The 25,128-nt window shown below is 42.0% G+C and overlaps 1 protein-coding gene across 3 annotated transcripts in view; it reads right to left on the bottom strand.

Annotated features, from left to right (window-relative positions):
* Window positions 1–2,816: 2,816 nt before the first annotated feature.
* The window catches only part of VRK1 (VRK serine/threonine kinase 1), a 71,346-nt gene continuing 49,034 nt past the window's right edge, over window positions 2,817–25,128 (bottom strand). For 2 of the 3 annotated variants that reach the window (XM_024568294.4, XM_071222080.1), the window contains exons 11-13: window positions 23,032–23,210; window positions 7,778–7,865; window positions 2,817–3,234 (exon numbers count right to left, since the gene is read on the bottom strand). In XM_024568294.4, the coding sequence (XP_024424062.2) occupies window positions 3,203–3,234; window positions 7,778–7,865; window positions 23,032–23,210 (299 nt within the window). In that variant the 3' untranslated portion in view covers window positions 2,817–3,202. The remainder of the gene's footprint in view (window positions 3,235–7,777; window positions 7,866–23,031; window positions 23,211–25,128) is intronic. The other variant, XM_024568295.4, reaches the window with a different exon arrangement.

The following is a 25,128-nucleotide window of genomic DNA, read 5'->3' as shown; positions in this document are numbered from 1 at the left end:
GCGTGCAAATAAAAAGTGCTCAGGTTCACTAGCCATTAGAGGAATTTACATTATCAAAATATAAAAATCAGTAAGGCTCAAAAACGAAAAACCGGCAAGTGGAGCACCCTGGCCTACCGGGCAAGTGTGACGCGATGGATTTTTGCAAAGCGACCTGCGAACACGTACCGGTAACCTCCTTCCAGTCTTCTCATCTTCGGCCGAGTGGTGCCCTTCTCAAAATCTGAAGAAATATCTGTGCACGTGGACAAAGATTCCTGCCCATTTTATTCGTGAGCAACCTTATACTCTTGCAATACTGAAAACACACACCCCCGCTCAGAAAAAGGGTCATGAGAGAGCACCATGAATCCGTAAGAAAACAGTATTAGGGAAACGTAAAAACTGTATTTGTCAATTATTATCTGGAATAACATGGGAAGTATTCAATGTGAGCTTTAAAAGCAGAATATAAAGCTTTATGTAAAGTATGGTAATTGTGTAAAGATAAAAATGCCTAAAAAGACTAGAAGAGAACATGTCGCAACAAGAACTGACTGCCCGCGGTGGCAGCGGCGTGGCTAGTTCGTCTGTTGACAGCTTGCGGTATGTTCCAATTTTCTACTGTGGCCATGTTTTATCAACACGTACTGACAACCCGAATAATAAAGAATACTAAAAATATAACTGGTTTTAAAGATTTTATTTATTTAGTTTTAGTTTTAGAGAGAGAGGGAGGGAGGGAGAAAGAGAGGAAGAAAAACATCAACGTGTGAAAGATACATCAATCGCTTGGTTGCCTCTTGCAAGCCCCCAACTAGGGACCTAATCCGCAACCCAGGCATATGCCCCGACTGGGAATCGAACCAGTGACCTCTCAGTTCTCAGCTGGCACTCAATCCACTGAGCCACACCAGCCAGGGGTAAAAAATAGAATTTTAAAGTATAAACAAGCATATAATACTCAACTATATACACACACCCAATGTATATAATTTATTATTCCCACCACTAATTTACTGCTATGCAACTCGGCTCTGTACACACAAATTTAACTTAGTAATTCAGAGAAATAACAGGGGTTCTATGGCTTTGACCTAGTCACGTTTATCTGTCTTAAGGGATGACTTCTGAAGACCACCTCGAAGCTCTTTTACCGCAGGGCTTTGTCAGTTGCAAAGAAGGACTGCTGGCTTTCTAGAAAACAGGGCACCCACGACCCTGCTGTGCAGACACCAGGAGCCGGTCACAGGTGCAGTGAGTGCAGAGGAGGGGACGGAGTGGTGTGAGGAACACACCTCAGGTACGGAAGTTGAACTGTGAAGGGTGAACAAAGAATGGCAAAACCCACTGCATGCGGGGGCTGGGAGAGGAAAGAGGAGGAAGAAGAGAGGAGGAGGAGGAGATCTAATGGCAGGAAAATTATTTAACCTTTTCTTTTTTTTTTTTTTTTAAACAAAGGGGTAGGAAACGCCAGCGGACGACAGGGAAGGAAACCCACAGAATAGTGCCGCAGCTGCGACACCAAACTGGCCGCTGGGGCCACTGGCCCTCCATCCTGCAGCCCTGCAAGCAGAGCGGCGCTGGAGAGAACACCAGCACTTGCTAAAACCAGTATGGGAGGAAGTATTTGTGTTTTTAATGTTAAACCAACAGGCTTTGCTATGTTTTTGTGTTCTGAAAAATAAAAAAGGCTAAGACATATACACAATAACACACCACACATTTTATCCTGGTTGAGGCGCCAGTGGGTTTGAAACAGAACTTGAGGGTGGATCTGGGTGTCCACACGAACTTGGGCCCCGGCACTGCCAGCTCTAGAATCCAGGCTCTGCAGGAAGCAGCGATCTCCACCAGCGCCAAGCTCTCCACTCCGTACAGGCTCAGAGCTGTGGAGCTCCGGGCGGCATTGGAGAGGAGCCTCCACAGGCAAGTCTGCAGGTTGGTTTCCGCTTCTCGGAATGTGGCCACTGCGGGTAAATGCTTTGCGGGGCAGCTCAACGTCCACACTGCAGCGCCAAGCTACAGTCCGTGTCGGTCCCGAGCTGCTCAAGCCTGTGCAACCTGGACAATTGTTCATCTGTCCACATCTCACCTGTACTATTACTTAATGTTTTCTTCAGATCAACCTGCTTTTTCTAAGAACGGAAACACCTACATTACTCTTGTCCTAAGCAGTACAGAAAGTCACCAGTTTAACATGCTACTTGTATTTTGAATACCTATTAAAATAAGTGCTCAAACACTTAGGTAAAAGTGTGTCTCTACACCATCTAACAACACTGTGCACGACACAACTGGTGGGTGTGTCAACATTTAGAGAACCCCATCTCAGGTTCTCTAACAAAGTAAATCTGGAAACTGTTCATAAATGTTTAAATTCCAAGCTTCTGCTCCCAGGGCAACTATAAAAAGTTCTAATCACCAAAACTCTCAAGTGTTTGGTTTACTGTACAAAAATATGCTATAAAATATGAAACTTATAAGAAAAATAATCTGTAAGTGAAGAGTAAAATATAAAGAGACAGAGAGAGAGAAAGAGAGATACCGATTAGACAGACAGACAGACACAGAGAAGCCTAGAAAACCTGTGACCACGCCACCACCTGGCAATTGTCACCTGCCTTCTTCCCAGGCAGCCTGCACACTTCTGTAATTCCCACATAACTTAACTTTCAAATATGTGTATTTGATCTGTCACATATGTAATTATTGCTCCACTTTTGCTTTCATAGCCTTTCCCCTCTTTATACCACTTGCTCCATAGAGAGGAGCTTAAGAAATGCTTGTGGAGCTGAACAAAAGCAATACAAACCAAACTTACGGCCACAACAAACTATGTATTTGTATCAAGCAAAAAGATCCCTTTATTTTAAGCTTCATATTTCCTTGAAAGGAAGGCCTTGGTCAGACAGTTTACATTCTCTGGGAAATACACGGCGGCTGGGAAGTGTACATCACAGTAATTTTCTGTAAGTCTCCAGAACCTTTCACACCATGTGGGGCAGCTTAGAGTATGTATAACCTGGAGATTCTGAAATTTTACAAGTTCGCCTTTAATAAATTGTACAAAGTATTTATTTTAATTAAAAAATTGTTTTTCAGAGACACAGGCCTTTTCCTGTCACCCTCCCCCCCAACAAGACTCACATGAAAACACTTAAAATAGAAAAAGAAAAAGTCAAATGAAAGAAAAATAGAAAACGGGTTCACAGCATGTAATTTACTTCTGGACTCTCTTTCTCCCTTTGGAACCTTGAAGAGAAAATAAAGAAATTTAAAACATTAATCATTAATTTATAAAAGCAAAAGAAGAACAGAATTGTAAGTATTTCCATGCAGATTTCAATATTTTAAATTTATTGATCATGATGAGGTTTGTGGAGATGAAATGCTTACACAAAGGTATCACTGTTAATACCCTGAAGATTTTAGAAAATTGTGTCAATTTTTTAATATGTCAAAAAATGTGCTAACAAAGTCTACTTTTTAAATTCCATCAAAACTCTTCCACTGGTAAGACATACCCAGTTTACAGTGCTCCTGAAGTACGATATTTCTCCAAAACAACCTGTTGTACAATTTAGAACATTAACCCTAATGTAAACTATAGCAACAAAATAAGCATTCGCTCCTTGGGGGAATTTATGAGGTTATGCAGCTTATGAAAAGCAAGACATTTTATTCTAAATGTGTTGCCTTTTGTGTATTTTTTACTGTTATTCTATTACAGTTGTCCCAATTTTCCCCGTTCGCCCTCCCCCGCCATCCCATGTCCGGCTGCCACAGTCAGGCCCCACACCACTGCGTGGCCTTTAGAAACCTGCTGCCTACGCTGTGTGGGCAGGAGAGCAGGGGACTATCCCCAGACAGTGCTCACCATGGGCAGCAAGTAGATCCCAGCTGCGCAGCCTTCTGGAAGAGGCTGGTCTACGTAACTTACAGCAGTCCTATGCAACTGCTCCTGGGTTGGCATAAACCTGCGGTTCTTTATCGGGAGCACAAGGGCTCTGCCTCACCAAGGAGTCTTTGTTCCCAGCCACCACCCCACGCCCCTCCCACCTGAGCCCAGCGAGTCAGGATGACAAGTTTAAGGCCAATCACGAGGCCAAGCACCGCGCTCTGCCAGTGTGAGGGGCAGCGTGGTGGCCTGTGATCAATCAGGGAACGCACCAAACAACAGAAATCAATACTTCCTTTCTGAAACGTACAAAACATTCTTTGAATCTAGGACAAAATGTCTACAATACATGGCTAATAATAAATAGTGTCTAAAGGTTTTCTGATTACCAATTTATTTAGTCACTTAACTGGAAGATCAGTTTAAAAATTAGTGTTTTTTTTTAATCTTCCCAACTTCTAGTTTCTATTCAACTGCCATACATTAAATCCGTGATTTTCAACCAGTGAGATGCAAGAACTTCTAAAACGTGCGACACCTGACTGTGTAGCCGGGGGCACTGACCACTTTTCCCTCAGACTGTCCAATGAGAAAAAAAGACAACAGCCAACACAACAGCAGCTGTCAGGTGTGAATGAATCAAATTATACCTATTTTTTGTCAGACAGGCAAAAATATATTTTTTGGTGTGCTGCAGAATTTTAGCAATTAGTTTACATGTGCCGTGAGATGAAAAGGTTTGCAATCACTGCACTAAATTAAAGGCAGATTTCAAACACATGTAACTATCTGTTTGTCTGCCGCTCAAAAGTATAGCCTACGACTATGGGCTGGATTTAAACCTCTGAGTTTTTTCTTCAATTTTTATGATATGGCCTCCTTTTAAAGTACCCCGTGGTAGATTTGTAGGTGGTTAAATCAAGAATTTCAAAATTAATTTGGCACAGAGACCTGAAAATGTTGTGATCTTCTGAGACTGGCTAAATGGTATCACAAGATCAGGGTCAATAATCAATACCGCAGCACAGCCCCCGTTCAATGAACCTTCAGTCTACAAACACCAAGAACAACAAAGTTGACGACGACCGCAGCCACGTTCAAGTAGTTTTGTCTCATCAACGTCCTAATTTGACATTTCGCTCAAATTAACTACCACTGCTGCTGGATTTAAAGTCCACTGCCACCGCCGCCTGGAATTCACTACATTACTTACCACACAATCACTAGGATGCAAGTCGGACTCCTTGCTGCGTGTGTCAGTTCGGTATTTCCCTAACAATTCCGACTGCTGCAGAAAAATTTACTTCTCACCTCTTTAAAAGTATACTCGTTTTCCTAACACGTTACTGCTGCTATGAGTTCCCATCACAAAACGAGTGCGCATAAGATGTAATATACAAAAAACAGAACGTGAAGTTCGGGGACACTACGAATGTACAATGCAGCAGGAAAAAACAAGTGGGAAGTGTCTATGCAGTAAGTCCTGAAAAATACCTCTCCCCGGACCAGACCAGGGATCCTCAAGAGCTACACATAAACCACACTCTCCTCAAAGAATCCCCAAGAATGGTCCAAAATCCAAGGGACTTCAAAAACAAAACCACCACCAAGACTCCCGGCGCACGCTGCCCACTCTGTGAGTGGCAGTGGCAGACACGAGCATTCCAGCCATAAATATCGTGGCTGCATTAACTAATTTTCAGCCCGATTCTGAAATACTGGCACGGTTTTGAAATGCCAGATACACGTGGGTTTTTTTTAAGGCTTATCATTTTGTGGGAGAAATTATTTGCAGCAAATAACCAAATTTTCTCAATTGGTAAAAATTATGCCTTGCATAAAAATAAAAGGATTAGCAGCCTCTGTTCTTCTTGAAAACCACCCCTCGCCCCGTCTCGTGCTGTGAGAAAACCTACACAATACACAGTCTGAAAGCTTTCAGAGTGTGTTCTTACACAATAGACCCCCAACCAGTCAAAATGAGTCTAGGTGTATCAAGAAAATTATACACGTTTTCACAATGGTCTAAATAGACATTAAAGGGAAGCTGGTCCCGTGCTGCCAGGCACAGAGCTCTGAAAGATCGCACAGTGAGAAAAATCTCTCACCATACTGTAAACCATAAACTGTGTTTGAAAATAAAATTGTTAATGAAGAAACTGACATTTCTAAAGCTGCTGTTAGAGGTACCCATTCTTCAAACGGGAATTCACAGAGTTGGATTACATTTTTCTTGAAAAAATTCGAAAGTAATAATGTGCTTTCTTCAACTTACTTTAAACTGATAAATACAAATATATACATTTTCCTGACCCCCTGGCTTTTTTTTTTTTTGCTATAGAAGCAATAAAATTTTATCATTTCAGGAGATATTTCTCTTATTTTTGAATATTTAGATAGTAGAATACCTTAACTAGTCTTATACTTTAGGGAAAATACAAATTACGATGGGAAAATAAGCAGTGTTTAAGTAAAGCAATTCAGAGTTTATGTCAAGAAGGGAGAATCTGATTATTCTTCGCATTTTTATATCAAAAAATATCTGATTGTTCTTAAATTAGCAATGGGAGCTATTCTCTCGTTTTGTCATTAAACAAAAATATTAATATAGTTTCTCACAGTGAAAACTATCAGTATAAGGACCTTCAACTAAAATTTCAGATATAAATGACACATTTTATAATTATAAATAAATTTAAAATCACTTATGTATCAAAACAAATGCCTCAGATGCCCGGTCAGCAAAGGTCAGGTAACAGTGACTCCAGGCTGTCAAGAGGCGCCTGGGTCCTCCCTGCACACTTCCGTCTGCACGTGCACTCACTTCCATCTGTGTGCTCACTTCCACCTAAGTATGCACCCACTTCCATCTAAGTGTGTGCTCATTTCCGTCTAAGTGTGCACTCACTTCCATCTATGTGCACCCACTTCCGCCTGCACGTGCACTCATTTCCGTCTAAGTGTGCACTCACTTCCACCTGCGCGGGCGCCAGCCTCACTAGAACATCGCGGGGCCTTTCCTAAGAGAAATACGCTCCATCAGCGCGCTCGGCTCCCGGATTCGCTCCCGCTGGGCACCGGCAGAGCACGCCCCTCCCCTCCCAGACTCCACGGGGCACATGCTTCCGTGAAACTCCCAGCGAGCCCCGCCCTTAGAAGCCAAAGGCCAACGCAGACCGCAGACCGACAGGGAAGAAACGGTGGGCAGCCACAGTGGCTCTCCCTTCCTCGTCAGGTAAGTCACCTCTGACGGACACCCCTTTCCCTCTTCTGGGTCACCAGGCCCGCCCGCCCCATAGACTGGCCTTTATGAACCAGGCCGAGGCCCCTCCGGCCTGAGCCCGCCTTGGCGCGGGTCTACTGCCGTGCGGGCTGGTCTGTGAGCCACCTGACGACTTCACACCTTGCTCTAGGCTTTGCGGGCCTTGGAAAATGCTGACTCGGGGCTTTGATTCCTTGCGCCCCAACTTACGGAGAGGAAAGAGGGGCTGGCATTCTGTGCGCAGCGACCAGGCGGCGCGGCCAGGGGAGGGGGCAGCTGCGGGAAGCGCACAATGAAGGGCCTGACCCGCCCCGGCTGGCCTCCGGGTCATGTGTGCGGGACGTGTGCGGGTCGGGTCGTCGTGTGTGCGGGACGTGTGTGCAGGACGGGAAGACTGGCCCCTCTGTCTGACCCGCTCCCAGCGGCTGTCATCCAAACTCGCGGGTCTCGGCCCCACGTCTGCAAAATGACAGGCGCTCCTGGCCCGACTGCAGGACTGCTGTGGGCGGCGAGCGCACCGTCACTGTGACGCGTCCCGCACAGACGGAAGGCCTTCTCCTACCACACGCTACGACCCGAACATTTCGAGAAAGGAAAGGGAGGAAGAAGATAGTGGGCCAGAGGGTCCGACTTACGGGTCTGCGCGCCTTCCGCCTGCGCATGTTCGCACTCCATGTCTTCCACACCAGCGTCTGTGCTTTTCTCAATCTCTCTCTTCCGCTGCTTACAGGTGAAGTGCAAAGAGAGAGAACGAGATGTGGTCTCAGGGTCAACGCAGCAAATGTCCAAGCTTACTGTGTATCAGTAACCATATCCCCTCCTCTGCAAGGACGCCCCCCGGACCCCCGGTGGGTTCCTGAAGCGGCGGAGGGGCGAGCCCCGCACAGAAAGCACACTCCACTTTCTCCTGCGCACACCCCTTTGCGCCGCACGGCTCCCCTCTGCCAATCACTGCTCTCGGGACCCGGGTCCGCTCTTAAAATAGGGGCGACCTGAACACGAGACCCTCGGTGCCGCACCAGGCAACCGGGTAACCTGGACGTCTGCTGAGCGACTAACGGATGGTGGAAGCGCTGGACAGAAGGACAGTCCACGCGTCCCGCGGCATGGCAAGGGATTTCATCACGCTGCTGAGCACAGTGCCGGGCTTAAAACCTACGCGTTGTTTACTTCTGAAATTCCCCACTTACCACGTTCAGACCACACGGACTGCAGGGACCTGAACCGGGAAAGAGAAATGCGGACGCCGGGGTGAGGGCGGGGGCGCCTGCGGGAAGGAGGGATGGGGCGGGAGACCATGGGATGGGGCGAACCCTCAGCTCCGCAGTCAGTCTGGGTGGCGGGACCACTTGTTCTACCCACATCTACCTTTTCACGCTTGGTACAGTTCATTACTGAGAGCCACGTTTTCACCACCAGGGCTGATTATTCAGGAACCCTCTTTCAAAGCCAACTGTTTTATAAACTTGGTATCACCACTCATTGAGGCCAATGATACTTATTCTCCCACTTTACAATATGGGTCTGTTTGGGGGCGGGGAAGGATGTGTATTTTCTTTCTATTTTTATTAAAAGTTTAAGAGGGCCATAACCCTTACTATGAAAGAAGTATCTTAAAAGTACACAACTCTCCTAAAATCTCAAAAACACGTTGGATTTTCCACCATTCTCTCAGGTCTTTCTTTTTTCTATTTTTCCAGTTGAATGTTACGTAAAAGTTAATGCTCATCATATTCTGTCACCACCCATTCTTCCCAATTATTCATTCAACTTTTTATTCCTTTCCCTCACCACCCCATTTTCTAACTAGTTCACCCCTGTGTAGTTTTCAAATCACTTAACATCCTATATGTAGGTATAACTATAGTTACAACTGTAACTATATGTAGGTATTTATTCTATAGCCATAGAATAAATATGTAACTATATTTATTTAGTAATAAATTTAAAACTTTGCATTTCTCATATAACTTTATCCCATGTAGTCTCAAATTTAAATGTGTTAAAATGCAAATTATAATTCGAAGCTTCTCTAGATTGCCTAAAATAAGTGTGCATCATTTAGGAAATCATCTGAGACTGCGAATCTCACAGGTTCACAATGCATCGGTGTGTTCTCCTTCATGGTTTCTCACAATTAACATTAGGTTAAACTCATCGAGACTGGTCCTTGCTCCCGGCCACCAGAGCGCAACACCTGCTGGGAGCGCCCTGCTCTTCCTGCGGGCAGCCAGGGGTCTGCCCAGAGCGCTACTCCGGAAAGCCCAACTCCACTCAAACCACATTCTGTTAACACCTCCGAATGGTCACAACTGCTATTAACTATGTATGACAATTAATGACAATTATGACAATTGACAATGACAATCCCACTGTTTCAAAATATTCTCAAGGGGGCTGTGAGAGATTAGAGCTCAGAGATACCCACCATGTCCCTAAAGAAAAAGCTTCACAAATACAAGACTAAGGACCTGACTGAAGCTTAGGAACCTTGAAAAGCATTCACTTAGCAGATTTGTATCTGGAGGTATTCCTTCTCAAAAATAGCTGTAAAGTGGCTGCAACTTCATATAACTGATGAGAGAAGGGGAAGTGCCTTACATCTTTCCTTTCCAAAGGGTTGCTTCATGATTACCATCTAAACCCTGCTGGGCTGAACAGATTGGTTCGATAATTACATACAATAACTGCGGTGGGCAGGTAACCCTCAGCTGGCACGGGCAGCTCCCCTGCGAGAACTTCCATATGCAAACTGCACTGATGGAGTGCATTAGGTCCGTCTTTCCTGCCGGCGCACAGGCCTGATTAACGCCAGCCGGGACTCCGAGGTTAGCATGTCAGCAGATTTGTGATGCATTAGGCAGGAATACACACAGACACTTTTGTTCACTCGGACCAGAATTAAGGAGGAACATTTGAGAGCTAGATTGCTTCCGTACAGGAGAAAATGCATTTTACAGTTTTAGGAAAGCAGATTTCTAAATGCTCATTATAAAGAGCCGTCCAATAATTCTACCCAAGAACCTAGTGCATTCATCTTGTTTTCAAGCTTATTTAATAAAAAGGAGTTTTCTTAATCTCCATGCAGGTAAATGACATAGAAATGAAAATCAGACAGTATTCAACCAACGAAAGAAACACCTGTGTCTCAGGCAGTATGCGTTAGGGTAAGCACGGAATTTCATTAATCCGCACTTCACCTGGGTGCCTCCTGCCTGACTTTCCTGGCAACGCATGCATTTGGTTAGAAAGAGCCAGTGGTCGACAGGATATGATCTATTTGGTTTTTTTAAACCACAACCTGTAAGTTTGGTAGTATCTAACACAACTTGCCAGTTATAAAAACAGCCCCAGGGACGCGAAGCGCAGCACACACACACAGTCAGTGGCAGGCAGCAGCTACGCAGGCTGTCAGACGGGCACCAGACCTGCTGAGGCGAGCAGGGCGCACGGCACAGAAACGCCTCACCACCACGCGGTACACCAGGAACGGAGTCGGTGTCGTATGCACTGTATGTCGTATTCACTGTACTTGAAAAATAATTCTTGTGTTAAAAACAAAGGAAGGGAATTCTGAGCCATACTACAACGGAAGTGAACCCTGAGGAAGGTGTATCAGGGAAATAAGCCAATCAGTACACGGCTCCACTCCGGTGAGGGACCTGGAGCAGTCAGACTCGGAGACAGAGTAGAGGAGGCCACCAGGAGCTGCGGGGGAGGGAAGTGGAGTGTTAGGTAGTGTTTCCTGGGGACAGACTTTCCGTTTGGGGGGTGAAACGTGAGCTGGAGATGCAGGGTGGTGATGGTTGCACAACGACGTGACTGCACTTAGTATCCGTGACCTGTGTAGTTAGAAAACGGCTGAGATGTTGTATTTTATGTGCATTTTACCACAATAAATTTCTAAAAACTGTATCTAAGTATGTTACTCATTTGATAAGGCACTGAGTACAATTCCAAACAATCTGTTGCCAGCTTCTGTCTCCTGATTACACCCAAATGCTCCACTTTGTTATCCGTGAGCATCTTCGACTCCGGAGAGGGCGCACACTTGTCCCTGGGCATCCGCGGGGAACCGGTTCCGGGGCCACCCCCGTGGATGCTCCGATCAGAGGACGCTCGTTAGCTCGGGTCCCGGACATAAAACGGCACGGCGTTGTGCACGTAAGCCGTATTTGCACAGAGTGCGCAGGGCGTGCCCACGCATCTCTGCATTCACGTGGGTTCAGTGTCGTGCTTCGCACCCAGCAATGCAAGTCCCGCTTCGTAGAACCTCCCAGGATTGTTTTTCCTTAGTACTTGCACTCCGAGGTTGGTTAGACCTGCAGATGCAAAACCCACAGACACAAAGAGCTGACCGTAACCTGGCTCTCTTTGAGCGGAAACCAGCTTCATAAAGTGACTATGCTAATCTCCGATTTTGTCACGTTCCACAGCAGGGTTCCCAGGCGCCTTTACTGGCACTTACAAGTGAAACCCACCTACAGGGGTAGCTTGGTACCCACCGTTAGTTCATCACAGAACTCGTGGGGAGTGCCAGAGCCGGTGAGCACCAAGCAAACAGCGAACGCTGAACCATTGCTCTTGCAGGATGACGTCATGACTCACAGAAGTTCTAGCAAGTGCAACAAGTCCCAAACAAGCACCAAGCGCTACAACATTTTTTCCCATCAAAAGCGACGTGTACAGTTTGATGAGTTATGAAGCCAACGAGTACCGAGGTCTGACTGTATTGTACAACACACAAGAATAACTTAAAGACTTACGATAGAGTTTTCTTTTAATTCAGCACGACCATCTTCGAAAAATTAGGTTTATTTCAAAGGGCATTAGCATATAAAATACACATTGTATTTTTGAAGTATTCAAATATGCTAGGCTAAAATGTAGTTAATTAGCAGCTTCTCACTTCCAATTTAGAAACAGAAACACAAATCAGCTTGATGCATTTAGGCCGATAATTTACTAATAGTCTAAATACTGACTGGAGACCAGTTATAGACTTAAAGCTGTTTCAGTGGAAAAGAGAATAAAAAATCTTCAGAGGCAAAAACATAAACAAACAACAACTACAACAACAAAAGCCAATTCTTTGCTTCCCAAGTCAAACTTCAAAAGATCACGTCTAGATGTTTCCAGTGGCCTCTACGAAAAGCCGGCCAGAGTCAGGGCTGCGGCAAAGGAGATGTGCACTCAGGGGCTACTGTTGGGCTTGTCCCCTTATTATAAAAGTCACAAATGTTTATTATGAAGACTTAAGAACATACGGCCTAAAACTGTTATTGTTTGGTATTGCATGTGTCAAATAAAGAATTCTACATGCAAATGTGTCTGCACTAATCAATCTTACTGCATGTATCTAAGGCCACTTGAACTCACCACGCAAAGAATACACTTCATAAATTACTATTACATTCCTTAATAATAACCAAAAATAGGATATTTGTTACTGTATAGAAACTAAAAATAAAGATAGAACATAGCTCCCATGAAGCTGTTACACACAATATTTACAAAACCAGTGGATTTTAGTTAAAATTCACTATATACACAGAAAAAACCCTGAGGCCAGGGACAGAAGAGAGCCAAGAGAAGTGGCTCAGGGCTTCTCTGCTGGCAGTGGTGAAAGACAGGAACTCAGAGCTCTCTGCTCTCTCCGCCATTCCTTCTGCAGAGCCCCACGGCCTCCCCAGGCGACCTCACCCATGAAGCAGCAGTTTCCAGTTGCCTGCCGCTTGGAAGCAGCCCTTCCCAGAGTCAGAGCCCACGTCTGGTACTTGGCAGGCCCATTTCCACCTCTTCTCTACTTCTCTCCTACCGGGGATGCTCCCAGAGGGCAAGGACATGGTTTTTCCTCATTTGCTGACCCCTCACTGAGCATTTCCTTCCACAGGAACACTGCCCCCCACCTGAGCAGGGGTGCAGATCCCACCACAGACTGCCTAAGCACCTACTGTGTGCCTGCCACTGTTAGGGGCTTCATTCTCAAGTTGAAAAACAGCCGCTAAAAAGAAGACTAAGGAAAAAGAGTATTTTCAGCTTTTATAAAAACATCACACACACACAGAGTTAAATTTCTAAAACTATTTATGTAAGAAATCATTTTAGAGTTCCCTACATGGCTCTTCTTAAGAAAGTATCCAGTGTAACCCCACGCACATGGAATGTCATTCTATGAAGTAGCAAGCTGCATGTAAATGTAACAGATGCAGGCCTTTACAGTCAACTCTTGACTTTGTTTTGTTGTTTGTTATTGCTATTTGTTTAATTTACACTCCCTGTTGTCAATATTTTTAGTTATCTACTCTGGAGGTGGGAAGAGGAAGTAAGCCTCAAGTAATTTTACTAACCCTGAGGAAAGGGCTCAGCAAAAGAAAATGCACAAAATACATAACTAAGAAAGTTTGGAATATCTATGTTCTTCACTAGTTCAAGCTATCTCACTCTTCCAATACCATGAAGAATGAAGAATTGACCGTAATTGTCTGCAAACGGTGCGCCCAAAACTACTGCTAATTCATGAGCGTGCCAAAAAATACCGATGCATTTTTAGGCTCTGTCTAAATAAATAAATAAATAAATAAATAAATAAATAAATAAATCTAGCTGGAAATCAGAATTGATCGCTTGATCCATGGGCAGTGTATTTTTTAGCAAAAGCACTGCTTTCACAAAGTAGGCATAGTATGTCTCCTTGCTTATCTGGAGCAGATGTGTTTGAGTCCCTTCAGAGGCTGGGCCTGCTGAGGATGGAAAAGTGCTGCTCCAGAGCCCAGTGACACTTCATCTTCCTACAAAAGACACGCAGCTAACGAGCAGTGAGCTGAGTAACAAGCTGAGCCTGTATCACGTGATCTGCAGGAGTACTACGTGCCAGAGATCTTACTCTCAGCAGATTTTCATATAGTAATGGAAATCACAGCCTGGAAAAATCTCCCAATAGCATTTCTGAAACCAGCACATCCCATTTCCAACTTGCTGGCAACAGTGGCCTTTCCTGAGCCTAATAACACGTACATCACAAGGACCACAGTACTTCCACCATGATCAGACCAGCAGTCCCTTCACAACTGCAAGAAGTTTCCACAGATTCAGTAAACTAAGGTCTAGAAGACTCTCTGTCCCTGTGTTCTACTCTAAGTTGGAATTAACATGATCCCTTTTCATTCACATGCTCCTCTGAGGGGCCCATGACCTGCCCCATTAATGTTAAAAACGTCTATCAGTTAAGGTGTTTCAGGGGCAATTTATGAACAGAGACAAATGGGTGTCTAGTTATGCTGTAACTGTCTTAATATTTTATGCCTCACATTACAAGGAGATTTTTAAGTGCCTAGAGCGCCAATAGGAAAAAAAGTATATAAATGCGTAAGTTAGTGGTTGCACGGCCCCTGGACAAGGCACGTAGCCTCTTTTGAACTTTAGTTTCATCATTTGTAAGCAGATGTATCTCACATCAATGCTGTAAAGTTTACGTGGAATAATTTAAAAGTACTTACAGGATACAGACCAACTACATAAATGTTCAAAGATAACCTAAAATTTAAAGGGCTGCCATCCTATCACCGTCAGACCCCTGAAGACTTCTCAAAAGAAAGCATAAGACTTGGAACCTGTAACACTTCACACTAAAAACGCCAATATTTATATAAAGATAAATATTTCAATAAAAAACAATCCCTACACATATGGACTGGTGAGGAATTAACTGATCACAAGCCATAAACAAATAAGTTTCTCACAAAATAAACCAGCCTTAAAGTTCTATTAGAAACAGGCTACCTGACTTCCCCCAAAAAGGCTGTGTCCAAAAAGACCTGCTTCCTAAACCCACAGGTAGAAAACAGCAGACACAGAACTCTCTGGCTCCAAGTCTTGTGCGTTGTGTCAGCTACCCATAATCCTTTACTATATAGCAATCATCACCTTCAGGAACAAAGTTAACTTCAAACTCATTAGTTTGATTTATATTTTTTTAATATGCGTAAGCTATGGAGCTGCATTTTGGAGTCTTTATTTCACAGAAATTACCGTCGCATCTATGTTGCAAAATCAACTTCTACCAATTCCCAGTCATTTCCTATTCAAAACAACCTATTTTAACACACACCAGGCGAAACGTAAGCCATCTTCAGTTTGTGATATCTTAGTTCAAAAGGCGTTAACAGATTCAAGCGAAAAAGATCCACATGCTATTTTCTTGACATCAAGAAAGCAGAAAGACTTGAGAAAACGTAGGGCAACGACTTTAAAAATAATAATGTATTAGCATGTACTGATCACAGTATGTATCTAGCACTCTTCCAAGCACTTTATATATTTCATTTAACCCACCAGACGGACAATGTTATGAACAAGACAGATAACATTATTTGAGCAAAAAGAAAGCTTTTTAAAAAATTCATGCCTTATTTTAAAAGTGTATCAACTTCAGCAACCTAAATCTACATATTTAAAACATAGTTTCTCTCTATTACTCTATCACGCCGAAAAAACCAGATAGACTTGCACCACATTTAGCGGGTACAGCGGGGCAGTCTAACAAACTGAAGGCTACGTGGTGCGAACAAAGCACTGCGCGAGGTACAATCACCCCAAAGAGCTGGGGGCGTGGCCAGCGCAGTTGCAGGCCACGGGTTGCAGCGCAAGGCTTCGCGCCTGTTCAGCTCTTTGCACCATGTTCCAGGCTGAATGCCAGCCACAGGGGTTTATTTACCAACGATCGGTGATTTTTCAGAGACCTCTAGAAAAGCCAACTTAAAAAAAACACAGAAACTTCGGATGCACAAAGAAAGGTATGTGCACCCCATTCATAAAGAACAACAATATATACTGCCTGAAAATGAACAGGTAAAATAAAAACTGCAGGGTCACCCTCTAGACCTACTCAGTGGCTCTCCAGGGATGATACCCAAGAGAGTCTAACGAACAGTCCCCTTTTTGCTGGCTTCGGTAAGCAACTTAATCAAAACCTACAGGAAAAGAGCTAATGGACATATTCACGTCCTTATAACTTGCTGAGTTCCTTCCAGTAAATTGAACTATTCTTACCCCAGATGGACAGGAAGGAATTCCCTATGGATGAAACTACATGTTATTGATCTTTATAGCCCCAGAGACCCAGCCTGGACCAGCTGTATAAATCACACCTTACACATAACTGTTGAATGTTGATTTAAGAGTAGACACTAAATCCAATAACAGAACTATACGGCCAGATTCCAGCGAGTGTTGAATTCTAATCAACAATGAAAATCTTTGGCTGTGCTTTTTAAAGGCAGATTGATCATCAGACTCTTTCTTCCTCAGCTTTCTGTCATCCCAAAATTCTGTGCCTTAAATAAAACTCTTAGGCTATTGAGACTAAAAACCCTTCCAACTGAGTAAATTCATAGTTCACTCGTTTCCAAATATGCTATATCATAATAAAGCATGGCTATAAAAAACAGATAAGAAACCTTGCTTCATTCCATTGTTGATCAGTTCTTTTTTTCCTATTTTTTTGCAACAGGAAGCTAATACAGTGATATTATGTTGCTTCTTTACCATTTATTATTTTTCCCTACCACAATGTAAGTGCAATGAATTGAGAGTTATTTTTCCCCGTTTTCACTGTAATATGCTCAGAATCAAAATGGTGGATATCACAAATATGTACATGATTGTAGGAAAATGAATGAAAATCACTTAATCCATGGCTGAAGCATGTTGACCAATTCTTACAGGTTTTACCATAATGGATACCTGTTAGGAACATAAAAAAAAACATATATTGAATTGATTACACCTGCCCCTTTTCAAAAGAGATTTGAGTCTGATAAATACAAAGAACATACACTTTTTCCCTATTTTTTTCCTAAATATATATCATTTCATGATATATAAGTCACAGCATTATGCTATACACCTTAAACAGTTCTGGATGTCAATTATATCTCAATAAAAGTGGAAAGACTTAAAAAAAAATAAGGCATTAGCAAAATTTTCATAAATGTAAATGCTGACAGACAAAATCAGCTATTGAGTTCCTCTGGCTGTGTGGCTCATCAGCTCATTCGGTCTGGCTGATTGAAGCATCGTCCCATACACACCATGGGATTATGAGTTCGGTCCCTGGTCAGGGCAAATACAAAAGACAACTGATCGATGTTTTTCATATCAATGTTTCTCTCCCCCTGCCTCAAAAAAGAATCAATAAACATATCCTTGGGTGAGGATTAAAAAATATAAATAAATAAATAAAGCAGCTACTAAGTTGAAGGAAGCAGTGTGTAATAAAGAGAGAGTCGGGATGCTACAGTTCCAAAGCTTGACTCTGCATAAATCATACTAGGGTCTCTAAGGTCCTTTGTAATTCTAAAAATGAATTTCCAAGGAATGAATAGGTTGGAAAACAAAAACTACCACTTAAAAATAGATTATCTGAATAATAAATCTGAAAAAAATTTAAAAATTGTGACAGAGGGGGCAAATATGCTAATTATAAGGGTTAATACTATATTTTCTATAATCACAGAATCATATTCAGCTCTGAGCTTCCTAGTAACCAGAGGGAAAAAGACATCCTGATTACATACCCCTTGCTAAGAAAGAAATGAATACTAATTTCTCAAAAAAGAAAGTTTTTCCTCATAGGGAGCCCCCAACTTTTCAGTCACTGGAGCTCTGCTTTTATGTTTTAGATATGTAGTATTTACCATTTATTTGGAAAAAATGTTCTCTGTCTTAAAAAAAAAAAGTTAAAAAAAAAATACTGGTCTCTGAAAAAAAATACTGGTAAGAGACCATCTCAGAACAAAAGATACGCAGTGAAAGTGAAGGGATAGAAAAAATATTTCATGCAAATAAAAATGAAAAAAAGCTGAAATAGCAATACTTATATCTGACAAAACAGACTTCAAAACAAAGGCTAAAGCAAGAGACAATGGAGGTCACTACCTACTGAATGACACCAGAGGGGTCGGTCCAACAAGAGGATGTAACCCTTGTAAACATAACGCACCCAACAGAAATATTGTTATTCCAGCTTTTTTTCATTTTTATTTGCATGAAATATTTTTTCTATCCCTTCACTTTCACTGCGTATCTTTTGTTCTGAGATGGTCTCTTACCAGTATTTTTTTTCAGTATTTTTACATCACATAAACAAAATGAAGGATAAAAATCACATGATCATATCAACAGATGCAGAATTTATGATAAAAACGCTCAGCAAAGTGGAAATAGAGGGATCATACCTGAACACAATAAAGGCCATTATGACAAACGTACAGCCAACATCATGTTCAATGGGCAAAAACTAAGCGTTTCCCTTAAGGAACAAGACCTAGATGCCCACTTTCACCACTCGTATTCACCACAGCACTGGAGGTCCTAGCCACAGCAATCAGACAAGAAGAAATAAAAAGACATCTAAATCGGAAAGGAGGAAGTAAAATTGTCCTTATTCACAGATGACATGATATTGTACATACAAAACGCTAAAGACTCTACCAAAAAACTACTAGATCTATTAAATGAATATGGCAAAATAGCATGATACAAAGTTAATATTCAGAAATCAGGAGCATTTTATACATCAATTATAAACTATCAGAATGAGAAATTTAAAAAACAATTTCATTTACTACTGCAACAACAACAACAAAAAAAAGGTACCTAGAAATAAACTTAACCAAAGAGGTAAAAGACCTGTACTCAGAAAATTATAGGACATTAAAGAAAAAAATTCATTAAGATGCAAACAAGTGGAAGCAGATACCATGTTCATAGACTGGAAGAATTAACATCATTAAAATGTCCATACTACCCAAAGCAATCTACAAAATCAGCACAATTCCTATTAAAATGCCAATGGCATATTTCACACATCTAGAACAAATATTCCAAAAATTTGTATGAAACCAAAAAAGATCCCGAACAGCCTCAGAAATCTTGAGAAAGACGAACAAAGTTGGAGGGATCACAATACCTGATATCAAACTATATTACAAGGCCATTGTAATTAAAACAGCCCAGTACTGGCATTACAACAGGTATATAGATCAATGGAACAGAACAGAGGGCCCCAAAATAAATCTACACCTTTATGGTCAATTAATATTTGACGAAAGAGTCAAGAGCACACAATGGACTAAAGACAGTCTCCTCAGTAAACGGTACTGGGCAAATTAAATAGGTACATGCAAAAAAAAGAAACAAGGCCAGCTTACACAATACACAAGAATACACTCAAAATGGATAAAAGACTTCAATGTACAGGGGAGACCCCACCCAGAAAAAAAAAAAAAAAAACCAGAATTAACTTCTGGAGGGGGAGGGCCCTGTTAGGACAGACTTCCCCTACTAGGAGCCCATTCGTGTACCAGCTGGCGTTGTTATAAGAAGCTACATTCAACTTCAGCTAATTTTTTTGAAGACTCTTTCAATGTGTTTGCCCATTTCACAATAGGTTATTTACAAGTGGATCTGCCCACAATGCACTGAGTATTCAGTAGTTTTTGACCAAAAATGATATGACTTCTCCTCCCCGTGCCCCAACCTCCCTATATACCCGATCCGACCCTGAGCGACTTTTTTGTTTCCCCAGATCAAAAAAAAATCCTCAGAGGGAAATATTTTGCCAATGTGGAAGAGGTGAAACAAAAAACAGCAGAAACACTAAAAAACATCAAAATAGACAAGTTTAAAAATTGTTCTGAGAGTGGAAAATACGTCTCAATAAGTGTATTGCATCAAATAGAGAGTACTTTGAAGGTGACTGAAGTTTAAACATGTAAGAATACACAATTTTTTAATAAATAAATTCTGAGATTTTTTGGGTCTCCCCTTGTATGTCACAAAACCATAAACATCCTAGAAGAAAACATAAGCAATAAAATCTCAGATATCTCTCATAGCAATATTTTTGTCAATATGTCTCCTAAGGAAAAAAAATAAACAAATAGTAGTCCATCAAACTAAAAATCTTCTGCACAGCAAAAGAAACCATCAACAAAATGAAATGGGAACCCACTGTATGGGAGAACTTATTTGCCAATGATACATCTGATAAGGAGATAATTTCCAAAATATATAATAACTTACACAACCCAACACCAGAAAAGCGATCTAAAAAATAGGTAAAGAACCTCAACCGACACTTTTCCAAACAGGACATACAGATAATAGACATATAAAAAGATTCTTAACATCATTAACCATTAGAGAGATGCAAATTAAAACCACAATGAGATATCACCTCCCCCTGTCAGAATGGCTGTCATCAATAGATTAACAAATGAGCGTTGTCACGAATATGAAAAAAAAGGGAACCCTTGTGCGCTGTTGGTGGCAATGCAGACTGGCGCAGCCATCGTGGAACACAATATGGAGTGTCCTCAAACAATTAAAACTGGAACTGCCTTTTGACCCAGCAATCCCACTTCTGGGAATCTATCCTAAGAATCCTGAAACACCAATTCAAAAGAATCCGTGCACCCCTGTATTCACTGCAGTGTTTTCTGCAATAGCCAAGACCTAGAAACAGCCTAATGCCCATCAGTAGATAAGTGACTAAAAGATCTGTGCTACTTTTACACAATGAAATATTACACGGCCATAAAAAGAAGAAGGAAATCTTACCAGGATGGACCTAGAAAGCATTATGCTAACTGAAATAAGCCAGTCAGAGAAAGACAAACACCATGTGATCTCATTTATGTGTGGAATCTAGTGATCACAATAAACTGAAGAACAAAACAAATAGAAGCATGAACACACAGAACAAACTGACAGCTGTTGGGAGGCGGGGAGGGACTGGATGAAAGAAGGTGAAGGAACTAGCCAAAAACATGTATATGTAGCCGACAGACACAGCAAACAGTGTGGTGATGGCCAGAGGGAAAGGGGAGCGGGGGCCAGGCAGGTGGGCAAAGAGGGGGGAAATGGGGACAGAAAAAGACTTTGTTTGGCCTGATGGGCACACGACACAATGTGTAGATCATGTTTTCTTGAGATGTACACTTGAAACCCATATAGTTTTGTGAACCAATGTCACCCCAATAAAGAACAAAAAGAAACAAAAAAAGAGAAGAAAGGAAAGGAAGGAAGGAAGAAAAGAAGGAAGAAAGAAAGAGAAAAGAGAGGAAAGAGAGGGAAGGGAGGGAAGGAAGGAAGGAAGGAAGGAAGGAAGGAAAGGGGGAGGGAGAGAGAGAGAGAAAAAACAAAGAAACGAGTCTGGTCCAACTCTTTCACTTTTACAAATAAAAGGATAAAAGCCAACGAAATTACTGTATCAACTACAGTTACCTATCAAGCAGCTTCATTATCTTACCTAATCCTAACTTTCATTAATTTCTTTTTGGTATTTAGAATAGCCCTGTCTCATCCATGAAAAACACAAAACAAAACAGTAAACTAATAAAGGAAATCTCCTAATAGTTCAACTTGGTATTCATACATTCCCCCCAAATGAAGCTGTATACATGTAGGGATGATCCAATAGGATGTTTCCAGCCTTCTGAACTACCCAAGGACAGACAGAATTGCAAGGTCACAGATGTTAGCTCTGCAGCAGACTGACCTACTCAACTGTAAAGTCAGCCAACCCCCGGAAACCAAATTTTCTCCAGCACACAGGTCCAACAGTGGTTTGCAAAGAGTGGGGGAATGGCACTGGACAAGTTCTCACTGCACAGAGGTCTTTTCTTCCCAACCAGCAAAATTTTAGAGAAAAACACTCTAGCAGCTAGCTACAAACACAACGTAAAGAAAATGATCCCGAGGATGAAGGTGCACGCTGCATATTTAGCCACGTATGCAAACTGTAAATTCACTGCCTTCCTGAAAAACCCCACTCAGGATTCCGTGTTATCCCCCTCATGGCAAAGTTTCAGCCCACTAGCTAACCTCAAAATTGAACAAATGCAATTAACACAAAACTTACAGAAAAAATTCTTTTTTCAAAATTCCAATCTCCCTTATAAGTTAGAAAAATTATAAAAGTCTTTTAATTTGCTGCTCCTTGAAAAGAGAGAATTTGTTTTTAACCCTTTTCCTCATTAGTTTAGAACATGAGATTTCCAAAGGAATCTACTGAAGCTTACGGAATTAATGACAGTAAAACTGGTCAATAATGCAAAAAACATTTTTCTTAAAGTAGTTTTCCTTTTCCATATCAAAACAGCTGGCACATTTTATTAAATAATGTCAGAGTATAACGGAAAAGTCAGTAATAAAATAATAAATAATCAACAATAAACCAGAAAGTCAATGCATATCTATAAAATGTAAATGTTAACGTGATACCAGGAGTTATTTACATGGCTGCACAATACTTCTACCATAAAGGTCATTATTTCTCAACATTCCTCTCTAAAAAATGAATGCCCCTATATGCATATACCTGACTTTGTATAATGACACTTCAGTAACTGCAAAATCACGTTCAAATGGTAAACACACTATGGAACCAGAAAATGTCCAAATGGTGATTTTCAAATACCAATTTTCAAGTCATAAACACTTTAACCAAACCAACAAACGAAAAAAACTGAGCGACAAGATCACCCACTGGGGCTGACCTGGGTAAAAAGAATGCCCAAACCGGGAACTGAGTGCCCCGCCAAATCCCTCTGCCACATGGCACTGTCTCGTGTTAGAGTCTTCATAAGAAGTTAATAACTTGCTACTGGACACAATAAATATATAAATATTCATTTTTCTACAACGCTCTATGTATTTTTCTGTATCATAAAGAGCTTGCCTTTAGATAAGGGTGATAAATATTTAATTGTCAAACAATCTGTTACTATTTTCTTTACTGATACTGATTTACTCCACTAAAATTAGTATTTGTTGCAGTTACAATCACAGGAAGTCCAAAGGATAATTCAAGAACCAAACTCACCTTTGTTACAGGTTTTGCTTTCAGACCCCCGTTCTCCGAAACGCCGAGCTCCAATCTGCCATCATCCTTACTTCCTGTAGATTTCAGTCCTTGCAAAAGAATGTCTTGTAAATTCTGATAAAGAGGTTTCTCAGCATAGTCCAGTAATTTCACTGTTTCCATGTATTTAGCAATTTCATCTAAAAGAATAACAATTATTTTGTAATTTTTAAATTATAAATACATATTTACCCCTTCTAACAAAATATTTAGTTATAGTAAAATTAGAATAAAAATGTTTATCTTGTTAATGATGTCTTTTCAATCACTTCTTCAATAAAAGTTGCTTCTGAACTCAAGAATTATCAGATAATAGTCAAAATAAAAAATATGCTTTGAGATACTGTGTAAAAGCAGTTTTGTAATGGTGAGGCAAAAAGAAGACATACTTAAAATTTTAAAATGCACAAAAATAATTGCAATAGTTTTAAAGTTATCAAAAATATAAAAGGATGTAAAATATAATCATGAAGTAAAATGTGCTTAATTACAAGGAATATAGCTAATGGGGTTTGGTTTATTTTTTGGTCTCATTGTGTAAATGAGGAATAAAACATACCAAAAACAGGTAGCAAGGCTTGGTTTTCCCGTAAAAGAGAAAAATCACCTTCTGCTTGATAAAAGGGTTACTGTACACTGCGGGAAAACCATACCCACAAGGCAATCTCACCAGCCAGGACCAGCACCTCCCAATATTAACACCCTCTGTGGGCTGCTGCCTCACACGTGTGGCTCCCCAGCCCGGCCCTCTCACCTGACCTCAGACCTGTCCACACACTGCCTCCCGTGGTGGCTCTCAGACGAACAGATGTCATCTCAAACCCCGACAAATCGGACCTACACTCTGACCCGCCCCGAGCACCTGCTACCTGTGCCTTCCCCTGTCTGGATTACTAACTCCATCCTCCAGCTACTCCAGCCAAGACTCTTCTCTCCCCACACCCCACACCTAGCCAACCGGGAGATCCCGGCAGGGTCCTGGCCCGGTGGCTCAGCTGGTTGGAGCACCATCCCACACACCAAAGGGTTTCAGGCTCAGTGCCCCATCAGCGGGCGTACAAGGGGCAACAGATCAACGTTCCGCTCCCTCCCTTCCTCTGTCTCTGAAATCAACAAACATACCCTCAGGGAAGGATTAAAAAACAAACACGGAGCCTGTCAGGGATCTCCTACACACACCTTCCCTCATTCAATTATGTATGACGCACCCATTCTGTACCTGGCACGATTAAACATACTTGAGATACGGGAGGAAAACAGAGACAAGAGAAACGCTCCTTTCACCTTTTGTATTCTGATACAGGGCGTCTACAGAAAACCTCAAGCAAACATCACAACGTCCCTTCTGAGAGAGGAAGATGGCGAGGACGCCCACCTTCCCTGCCTCCTCAGCACTGGTCGCCATGCTTCAGCCAGTCCAGCCGGGCACAGGAAGGCCAGACAAGGAGGAAAAGGCACGGAGATGCGTGGAAGATTTAAAGCAGCTTATTCACAAACACGACAGTGCATGTAGAACATCCTAAGGAATCTATTTAAAAAATGACTAGAATAGGTAAACATAACAAGGTCACAAAAGCAAGTATAAAAATCTATTCTGTTTCTATAAACTAGCAACAAGCAACTGGAAAATATTTTTAAAATACATATCCCACAATATGGCATCAAAAGCATCAAATAGGATGAAAGACGGGCACGATCTTCTGCAGCAAACACCGGAAAACACAGAGGGAACCTGAGACGGGGGAGAGCACACAAACCACATCAGTGCCGGCTCGCTGGGGGCGGGGCGGTGAGCGCCCAAGTGAGAAGGTGACTCCTGAGTGTACACAGGTGCGCAAAAGACCAAGAACAGCCAGATAGCCAGGTCAAGTTTAAAGAACAGCGCTGGAGGACATATGACACCAAGACTTAAGACAGAGGCACATAATTAAGACAGCATGGTCCAAGAATAAACAAAAAGAGCAAGGAGAGAGGAGAGTCTGGAAACAGATCACAGATCCACACATGATTTAAGACGAGGGTGGCACGCAGGGCAACAATGGTCGTGTCCAGAAAGGC

Source organism: Desmodus rotundus, chromosome 7 (genome assembly GCF_022682495.2).
Source record: "Desmodus rotundus isolate HL8 chromosome 7, HLdesRot8A.1, whole genome shotgun sequence".
Taxonomy (NCBI): Eukaryota; Metazoa; Chordata; class Mammalia; order Chiroptera; family Phyllostomidae; genus Desmodus; species Desmodus rotundus.
Note: the sequence above shows the minus strand (reverse complement) of the source record. Positions and strands in the feature narration are given on the sequence as shown.